General features: G+C 45.6%; 1 protein-coding gene across 1 annotated transcript in view; it reads right to left on the bottom strand.

Annotated features, from left to right (window-relative positions):
* Nucleotides 1-3,536: 3,536 nt before the first annotated feature.
* Nucleotides 3,537-10,947, bottom strand: part of erap1b (endoplasmic reticulum aminopeptidase 1b) — a 106,214-nt gene continuing 98,803 nt past the window's right edge. The window contains exon 19 of the mRNA XM_084308973.1: nt 3,537-8,156. Within this exon, the coding sequence (XP_084165099.1) occupies nt 7,959-8,156 (198 nt within the window). The 3' untranslated portion in view covers nt 3,537-7,958. The remainder of the gene's footprint in view (nt 8,157-10,947) is intronic.

Raw genomic sequence — 10,947 nt, 5'->3', positions numbered from 1 at the left:
GGTTGCCGAAAACATAGAACTACGTTTCAGTCGCCCGATCGTTGAGTGCCGGAAACGTAGATCTACATTTTTCTCACGGTATTTCTTTTATTCGCTATTGCCATTCATAATTCAGCGGGGCACCTTGTGCATACTCTTCGGAGTGTGTCTGAGCTGGCAGACAGTCTTATACCGCCCTCTAATGCCTTCGGCCATTATTGCACCCCGTTAGAAACGGGTTAGTTTATTTTCTCTACTGAGCTGCGGCGTGGGGGCGAGTCCTAAACACTCTGGCAAAACACACGCTTGTAGGGATGGTTTGGACTACTGACCCGTTGAAGTGCAATGCCCAACAACGTCGGAGACAGGATCGCTGTGGATAACTGGAATGGTGATGAGATAATTGGATGTTTTTTTTTGCATTACATCAGAGAACAGGTAAGGACACTATATATGAAAGCTTGCGTTGATCTGATATTTATTTCTACCGTTTTATGTGTATGGCTGTTTGCCGTTGGGTTGCAGGAGGGGGGGTAGGGGGCGCGCCGGTCTAAACCACATTGCATGCATGCACAAGGAAGGATAATAATGATGGTCTAGCGTTGATTTCAGGAAGATCCGATAATCAGGCGAAAAATGACAACGTGTTTATTGAATTACACAAAAATGCTGTTTTAGCGTCTTTTCCCTGGAATTACTCAGAAGCAACCAAACTATATTCATATTCAAAACGGTATAAACGGAAATGTACGGATGAAAAAAGAATCGGTTTTTTGCACGTTGACCAGGAGCAACTCACTGAGACTCGACGGCGTTATTAGACCTATAGCTATAATATAAAATATAGGTTTAGCTCGACAAACTACAACTACGTTTACATGGGGTTAATGGACGGCAAGGAAGGGGTCACTTCCCGGACGGGGTGTGGCACTCAATGTGTTAATGTAAAGAAAATCTGAACTATTCCTTTAAAAGCCTAGGTTGTTTAGCTCTCTCTGGGCCTAAAGTTGAGCTGCTCTGCTGTTCTGTAAAGTAACCAAGAACCATATCCTAACTCAGGAGCCCGTTTCAACCAGATTATTGTATTGTAAATTAAGGCAATTTTTATTTGTATTTTACTGAACAATTTTATTGCACTGTAGTACTGCATCATTGTACCATCTACTCTATTTTATTAAAGGGGACATGTCTTGCTATTCCTTTCACTATTTGGGCAACTTTAGATAATTCCTGGGAGTCTATGGAACACATCTGTAATTTTTTATTTTTTTTTATTCATTGTTTTGTATTTCTAATCAAGTACTCTAAAGCAGCATTTTTCCACTTCAAGATTTCAAGCTGTTTTGGGCTGGGCTCCGCCCATAAGCGCTTTGAGTGACAGTCACCCAGTCTGCACTGGCAGACAGAGAGAGATATAGAGAGATTGAGGGGGATACTAATTAATTTCGCCACGGGGGGGGGGGCATAATCCCACGGGACAATGCATTGGTAACTTGTTTCAAATGACAATATATACCTCTGTGAATATTATTGCACGGATCGGAATACGGGCACGCGTGGGAGCGTGCGCATTGATATTTTGACAGTGATATGTGAGTGCTCCCAACTGCGAGGGAGAGGGAGATAGAGATGGAGAGAGAGAGAGATAGAGGGAGAGAGAGAGGGAGAGAGAGAGAGAGAGATAGATACGGACGGTTCCCTCTCCTTTGCACCACACATCAAATACACCACCCGGTCTGCCTTCTTATCTCCAGACTCCGCCCATCCCTGGTCCACTCATTTGTCACATCCCGGATCGATTACTGTAACGCTCTCCTCACCGGCCTTCCCACCAAACTCATCAACAGACTCCAAATCATCCAGAACTCTGCTGCTAGGATTATCACCCGCACAAACTCATCCCACCACATCACCCCCGTCCTCATTCAACTACACTGGCTCCCTGTGCACTACCGGATTGATTTCAAAAACCTCTTACTCACCTTCAAAGCGCTCCACAATCTAGCCCCCACCTACATCACTGACCTCCTCCAAGATTACACCCCTGCCCGCACCCTCCGCTCATCCTCTACTGGACTCTTATCCAGTGTGCGAACCATAGCATGGTCTTTGGGTGAGCCAAATAATATTTTTTTGCGCGCGCGCGGGGGGGGGGGGGGGGGGGGCGGGGGGGGGGGGGGGGGCGTGCGGCGCGGAGCAGTCGGACTGTTGGAGGATACTGTGATCGCACTCGCAGACGTTACTGTAGCCTGTAGCCTGTAGGCCTTATGTATGTATGTATGTGACAAATAAACCTCTTGAATCCTGTCATATATTCAATCAGTTTCAGTAACTACAGAACACATAATACTAGACAACTCACTTGTTGAGGTCCGGCCGTCTGGACGGTCTGGGCTTCCACAGCACATTCCATGATAAAAAAAAAGTATCCATTTAGTTAGATGATAGATCATCATCCAACACTGTCTACAGTATCCTATCCTGTGTTCTGATACGACCGCAGGGCAGGCGCCGGCACGGTCACCGGCGTTGTCAATAATAGTCCCCACCGGAGCAAAGTGGGTCAAGTTTGATTTGTGCCGTGCGTGCGTGCAGGCTGCAGCGCCGGCGCGCTCCGAATGGTAATTGCAAGAATAGCATGCATGTTGCCATATTACGTGTGAATTAGTGCGCAAATCATTAATCATACATCCAAAATAGCATACGTTTATTATTATACACGATGATGATACAGAAAATTACAGAAAAATGAGAAATGCATGGCAAAAGTAGCATTTATTTTCAGTAATTTAGAGACCCCCAGGGGAGCTTTAGAGACCCCCAGGGGAGCTGATGTCTGATCTAGGGGAGCTATAGCGGACCGAGCTCCCCCCGTGGATCGCACCCTGCTCTTATCCATCCCCAGCTCACGCCTCAGTACCATGGGTGCCCGAGCGTTCAGCTGCTCGGCTCCCAGACTCTGGAACTCCCTGCCCCCACACATCCGACAGTCAGACTCATTCTCATCATTCAGATCACAATTGAAAACCCATCTGTTCAAACTCGCATATTCACTATAACCTCCATCACTGCCCAATATCCCCTGCTGTTTGTTTGTCTGTTATTTTAACTTCACTGTTTTTTATACTTCTTGTCGTTTATCTTATTATTTTCTTAACCTTGTCTTTTAACTGCCTTGCTTACTGGGCATACTCACTATAACTGCACCCTGTGTGCCACTGTTTTATATTTCATACGTTTACATTATTTGTCTTGTTTTTAACTCCACTGACACTTTTGCCAAGATCATTGTTTTAATCTTGACTGTTCTGTTTTTATGCCCTGTAAGGTGACCTTGGGTGTTTTGAAAGGCGCCTCCAAATAAAATGTATTATTATTATTATTAGATAGAGGGACACGCATTTACACACACAACCTCCCGACCGCACGTGCGGGGCAGGAGCTTCTCTGTGTGTGTGAGAGAAGCTCCTGCCCCGCACGCGCGGTCGGGAGGTTGTGTGTAAATGCGTGTCCCTCCCTCCCTCCCTCCCTCCCTCCCTCTCTCTCTCTCTCTCTCTCTCCCTCCATCTCTCTCGCTCTCTCTCCCTCTCTGCTGTCTCTGACGGCACCCGCGCAACCCGTTTGAGGAAGTGTCAGTATTTCAGCTTGCTCTGTTGTTGAGCGAATGGTTGCACTACAACCATAGATAGTATAGTTATGCATAGTTAACCATAGTTAACCATAGTTATGCAGATCAGTGCCTTATTCACGTCACTTGTTCACTGGGGGAGGATATTGTCTCAACTGAATTGGAGCAATCCGTCAAAATGAGAATTAGAGACACAGACCCCATTGATACAAACCCCCATTGCTAGAAAATAATGCTAAACACTGGAAAAGGCCATTTATAAGACACGGGACCTTTAACAATTTTTACTGCACTTTTTTACTCTGTCTATTCTATTTTTATATTACTGCCTATTTTGAAACAGGATCAAACTGTAAACAGAGAGGCCCATTGGGATGTTAGATCCTAATATGAAAAACTGTGATTTGCCTTACCTTGCTGCTATCTTTTTATGCTTGTTTTATGTTTTTTATGTCATTTTAAAACCGTGATTTGCCTTACCTTGCTGCTATGTTTTTTATGCTTGTTTTATATGTAATTTTATGTCATAGAATCAAACCATAAACAAAGTGGCCTATTGGGATGCTAGATCTTAATGTGAGAAATTGTGATTTTATATGTCTATCTTGACATTTGATTCATAGCTACCCGGGTAGCTTTTGAGACCTGCAGCTCCAAAAAAAATTACATACCTAGTTCCCTCGAGGACAACAGCAGCTCACGCTGTTAAAAATGGAGAGTAAAGGCTATGCTTATTCCAAGGTGGATAGCAACAGAATCTGTCGTATATTTCCTGTGCCAGAGAATTCGGCACCTCCACCCAAAGGAAGAGAGGCACTGGCCTTGTCTCTTTCTAGACTACGGCAGAGACACGTACCCTTCTCCATGGTACGACCCTTACCAAATACTGGCAGGACGACATCATTCCGAGGGGCCTGCGCATCACCAAGGAACCCACGCTAGGAAGAGAATCACCAGAGTTTTGTGATAAATGGTGTTCGATCCTAGACAAGTGCTCCATGGATCTAATGCTTTTAATTATTGACAACGAAGGCTCCAAATTAGCCAAGGTCAGAGCTGAACTTTCCTCGTTAGAGGATGAAATCAAAACTATTTTATCGCCTGACCAACTGACCGAATTGCTCGAGTAAGTGCACCAGAAACTACAAACTGGACATCGAGCTGCACAAGAGAGCTAAAAGGAGAAGAGACGAGCAAGACTACGCAGAGCAAATGGTGTACCCATGGCTCCATCATCCCCACTCCAGGAACCGTAGGCAGAATTGGCAGCCTAGAGATAAACAACGGCATTCTGATTCTTCCTCCACAGCGGCGAGCTCAGACGAGGCGCCCTCCCAGGGCAGATACCCCCCCCGAAGCCAGTCTAATTTTCGCGGAGAGCAGGACGCTCCTCTCCCTCCCAGACCGGCGAGGGAACCCGCAGGAAGACGAGGAGGAGCCAGAGGAAGAAACCCACGGTTCCGGTGATAAACATTGATTCTAATATAGTAAACATTTCTGACGCACGATTGAGCGACCCACATCACAATATCCTTTCCAAAGGTTTATCGTTTGTCCCGGCTAGGAAGGTGGACTCCTTTACTACTAAGGTAGAGCTATGTAAGTTTTTTAGAAACATTAAGTTAAAAGCATTTTATGCCAGAGGGTTTGATAAGAGAACTCAGTATGTTGCTAATGAAAATGTGATGATGTTGACGAAAGGCCTGAAACAGAGCCAGATACCCTTTTTTCTAAAAGAAAAGTTTAAACTACGCAGCGTGTTTACCCCTCATCTCAACCCACCCTCAGTGGAGACATTTTGCAGATTGGTACAAAATTATGTCCTTAAATTATGTGAAACCAGTCACAAAGCCCATCTTTACCCTAATTTACTTGAATCAGAGTCTGTAGCACTTAAGGAACTCATGAAGAATAATGATTTAATTTTTTGAAAAGCCGATAAAGGTTCTGGAATCGTGCTCCAAAATAAGAGTTTGTATGTATCCGAGATCAATAGACAATTGAACGATATTGAGGTATATACCCTTTTAAATTCAGACCCAGTGTTTAAATTTTCTGCGGAAATTACAACAATCCTCAAAAGCCTTAGATTGGCAGAGGTAATTACAGAAAATGAATTTAAGTTTATGTTTGTAGAGTACCCGGTTACGCCTATTATTTACACTTTACCTAAGATCCATAAGGATCTGGTTAACCCTCCTGGTCGACCGATCGTCTCTGGTATAGGTTCTGCTACAGAAAAAATCTCGCAATTTGTTGACGCGCATATTAAGGATTTGGCCTCTTCTCAACGTGGTTATTTAAAAGACACTACTACTTTTTTGAGCAAACTATCGACCTGCAGCATTAGTCCTTCGGACTTATTAGTTACCATAGATGTAGTCAGTCTTTACCCAAGCATTCCACATGCTGACGCGCTTGACGCACTGAGTTTTTATTTAAACTCGAGAGAGGAATTACTCCCCTCCACAGAAGCGCTAGTTAATCTAGCCAACCTAGTTCTAACTCGGAATTATTTTAAATTCCAAGATAAATACTACTTGCAAAACAGAGGCCTCAGCATGGGCTCCCCAGCCGCTGTGAACCTAGCCAACCTGTACATGTCCAAGTATGAGTCTGATCACATTTTTAATAATAACCCGTTTGAGAAATTTGTCAAATCCTATATGCGATATATTGATGATATGTTTTTTATTTGGTCTGGTTCATCGTCTGATCTTGATGCCTTCCTTGAGTACCTGAACACTTGTAGAGAAACGATAAAGTTTACATTAAAGTTTGATATGCATATTCTACCTTTCCTAGATGTTTTGATCAAGAAAGCCCCTGATGGTATCTCATTACATACAGAGGTCTTCAAAAAGTAACTCGTTCTTACATTATTCCAGTTACCACACACCCCAGCCTTGAAGAATAGTCTACCTTTCAGCCAAATCCTCCGTTACAGGAGAATTTGTGACACGGAAGATAGATTTATTGCACAAGCAGAAGTTCTACGTGGCAGTTTCCATGATAGAGGCTATAGTGTCGATTTGACACGTAAAGCCCTGAACAAAACCAATCTGATCGATAGGGCCACGTTGTTTACCCCCAAAAAAAAAGAAAACACAGACAAAGTATCTTTCGTGTCCACTTTTAGCCCCATTACGAGAGGCATACGGAGCATCGTCAATAAATATTGGCATATTCTACAGTCTGATCCAATAATAGGGACAGCGTTTCAACATTCGCCTAATTACTTTTATAAGAGACAAGCGAATTTATCAAACCTTTTAGTCAAAACCGACTTGCCCGTAAGGAAACCTACACATTTTTTGTCGAATATCCCTGATGGAAATTTTCCTCGTCAAGCCTGTGTACAGTGTCAAGGCATGATCAAAGAGAAATTTTACACGCACCTGAAAACGGGCAAAAGTATACCTGTTAAAGGGCGTATCACGTGTAATTCATCAAATCTGGTGTATCTGCTAAAATGCCCCTATAATTTTTCTTATGTGGGGAAAACAACCAGAGCCTTTAAAACAAGAATCAGTGAACACAAGTGTTCTGTGAGAAATTCAGATAAAAAGTCGTCAGTAGCTAGACATTTTTCCAGGTGTAAACATACCGTTAACGAACTCAGATACATGGAACTTGAGTTAGTCCACAGGCCCGCGAGAGGGGGAGACAGACATAAGTTACTATTGCAACGCGAATGTTATTATATCCACCTGTTTAATTGCATAGAACCTAGAGGAATGAATGAAGAGAACGTGTTAACCTGTTTCCTTTAAGTACCTTTTACCCATTATATTATTATTTTGGTTTAATTCATGTGGTTGTTTTCACGCATGAGGTATGTTTATCCTATGATTCTCAATAGAGAATTTATTTAAATAAGTAAAGGGGCTCAATTAGCCCTATAAACTACGGGCATGTTACATATCAAGTTTCTGGTAATGTAATGTATTTTTGCTTTTGCTTTTGTTTTTTATGTTTTTTATGTTGTATATTTGTACAATCTGTATTTTCTAACAGACTCTATTCTGATAGGTCTTTCCTTTGGTCATTGAGGACCAATAGACTCAGGCACACCTGCGCCGTGATGCCATTTCCTGCCAAGTCATTAACCACCTGTGTATATAACCACCATCTTGACTGCAATTGCATTGCTAGCTATAACACTGACGAAGGAATACGAATTCCGAAACATGTTTGTTTCAGGCTGCCATTAAATACTTGAACCTGAGAGTGCTGGTCCAGCTTCCCTGCTTCTTTTTTATATGTCTGCACTTTACCTGCCTTTTTTCTATTGGAAAGCACTTTGAGCTGCAATTCTCGGATGAAAGGTGCTATACAAATAAAGTTATTATTATAGATCCTGGTGTCCCTGTGGTTGTGTGCTGGTGGTGACCCGGGGTAGAGGAGGGTGTCTGTCCAGCCAGGCCTGGAGTCGAGGGAGGTGGCTATCCATCCAGCGGATGTTCTCCTCGATGCTCTGGTAGGTCTGCTGAATGCAGCGCAGCTCTGAGCCTGTCTCCTCGGTCAGAGAGTCGAAGAAGCCTCGCACCTGGCCACACACACATATGGTGGACTTGAACATGTGTCCTGCACACTTTACATGAGACGGAACGATGTCTGTTCATCTACTAGACCGGCTTGAAACAGCCTTTTTATTTTTTGTATCCAATTTTAAAAAGAATTCTCCCATCCCAATTTCGTATTTCCAATTCTTCCCTCCCCTCTGTCTTGAACGTTGCTAGACTATGCCTCCCACTGGTCGGCTGTAGTGAGGATAGAAGCCTTGCATCACGTGTCCCCTCCGGTACACGAGGAGGCAGCCTGTCGCATCTTTTCACCGCAGCAGCTCGAACTCTCAGTGGCGAGGAGTAACGCGTGGGAGGCTCACGCTGCCCCCGATACTTCCTGTTTCCACCGCACCGGCGTCACCCAACCGACCTGTAGGAGTCGCTGTCCACAACGTCCAATCCCAACCCACCGGCTTTCCCACCCTCTAACAATGCCAATTGTGTTAGTATGACGGCCGGCCAAGCCGGTAGCAACGCAGAGAGCTGGGCTCGATACCAGCATATCCTGCGTTAGTGGCGAGCGCCTTGCCATCTGTGCCACTCAGCCGCCCTTGAAACAGCCTTTTTAATGTATTCTATTCACTGCACACATTTACATGGGATATTAATATTCATAATTGATTCATATAAATAATTGGTACAAGCCTACAAAGGTGTTATATTTTTTTGTTAGAGCACTCAAACACTTTATCCCGTTTACAATAGCTGGAATAAGGTCTTATCATAACTGAATTTATTTTACATAATACTGTAGCAGTGTTTTTCCACTGACTATCATTTGTAAATTCATTCGATAATGTTGCATAGTCACACCCGTGAGCCGGAGGTATGGCTAAGCTAGATAAGACTAAACATAACTTCACATCTTAGTTCTGTTAAAGGACCATGCCAGCCTGATTTTGACTGATTGTCCATCTTTAACAAATTTTGTGTTTGTAGGTGTATATGTTATATTATCATACTGGCCAATCGCGTCTCGCTCTTCGCCATAATGAGATATCTCTTATCTCCAGCACCTACTGTGCTCATGAACAAAACAATTGCACTCTCATGCACGTGACCAGGCCACGCCCCCACGTCCTACTATATGACGCCGGACATGGTCACACTCCCCCTTCCTCTTTTTTTGTTTCCAACATGGAAGCTGCAGTGCACTCCATGAACTAGTTGTTATGAAATGCAGAGAGAAATTACACAATGTTGGGTTTTCGCCGGAGATTCGCCAGCCCCTGGAATCTTCTCGGCACATCCTAACAGCGCATCGGGCCTGGCCTGGGGTTTCCTCGTCTCGTGACAGCGGATCGAGGGATGTCGCACGGCGGCTAGCAGTCGGGCTAGGTCGCACACAGGTAGGGCCTGCGCTACCAGGCATCAATGCTAGCATTTGTGATACTGCTCGTTGTCCCATGAGACAACCGAGTTGTGTATTGGCGCAAGGGGCAGGATGTCTGGGTAAACGTTGTCGTCATGACTCTGAGTTGGATGTTTTCCCAGCTATCCTGGAGCGTGCGGCTAATGCTAAGATGCTGGGTCACTGTTCCTTTGTTCCCCGCCGTGGGCTGTCACCACTTTTCCCTCCACTTTTAACCGGTTCATTGATGAAGGTCAGTCGGTAGCTAATGTGGGGGGTTTTGCTGAGGCTTATTTACCCTTTTTATGGGTGAATGGGCTGACAACAGGGCGCAAGGCAGGTGTGCCCTGGCTTGAGAACCAGGTAGCATCGATCCTTTGCCCTGGCATGGTTGAACGGTGTCCCACCCGGAAGCCGACGCCTGAGGGCAGGTGGCAGTATGGGCTGATGAAGTTTATACCGCCACAGGATGGAATTTAGCAGCGACCAGTGTCATTGCTCAGTTGACTGTTTTTCAACTGTAGTGGGGCTGTAGGGCCAGCCGACGCCGAAAACATCGCGCATGTTTTTGGGGTTATAGAACTTTAGAACTCAGTCGCAGGCTATAACCGCAGGGAGGATCAGGATGCTATCAACTCTTATTCACAGGCATCTCTGGTTGGAGCAGTCTTCCCTTGAGGAGGAGAAAAGGTTTCTCCTCCTTAGGGCTCCCCTTTCCGCAGAGGGATTCTTTGGCGGTATTTGACCTGGGCCCCACACCGCCTCGCACCACGCAGCCAGAGGTGAGAGTGCAGCCTCGTCAACGACTGTGGCGAGGCCCTCAACCAGCGGCCATGTTTCCCCCGCCTGAGGTACCCTGGACACAACGAAAACAGGTGATGGCAAGGCCGACAGCCTTGGCGGCCGAGGGATCGGCTACATTAGATGAGCACGCCCTAAAAAACCGTCGCCATCTAGCTGTGTCTAGCTCGCTCTCCGGTCACTCCCCCCCCCGCCAACACCAGCGGGATAAGGGCTCTGATTTGTTTCCTTTGGTTGCGGGCTGCATGCTTTCAATGAAGCGCAAACGGCCCCACGTTTCGCTTCCCATGGGGACAGGGGCTGACACCCAGTTGATGGCTAGGCCTGGGTCTGTCCGTGAGAATGTTGTGCTGTCAAGCGGCTCCCACGCCACGCATTCTGCGTCTGTGGTTGGTGAGCTTGGTGTTACGTCTGTCAACAACAAAGGTTGTCAGTGGGGGGGCTCGAGGCCTCTTGGGGCACAGCGCGGGTTCCCCCAACCTCGCCTTTGCCAGGCCGGGTATCACGTTAGTGCCTCCCACAGCCGGATGACCGGCAGTGGTCAGGCAGGCGCGCGTGATTTGGGTGGTAGTAATATCACTGCAGGGCTACAGTGTGTAGGAACCCACCCTATCGGGCAG

The sequence above is a fragment of the Notolepis coatsorum genome (genome assembly GCF_963971535.1).
Source record: "Notolepis coatsorum genome assembly, chromosome: 2".
NCBI classification, from domain to species: domain Eukaryota; kingdom Metazoa; phylum Chordata; class Actinopteri; order Aulopiformes; family Paralepididae; genus Notolepis; species Notolepis coatsorum.
Note: the sequence above shows the minus strand (reverse complement) of the source record. Positions and strands in the feature narration are given on the sequence as shown.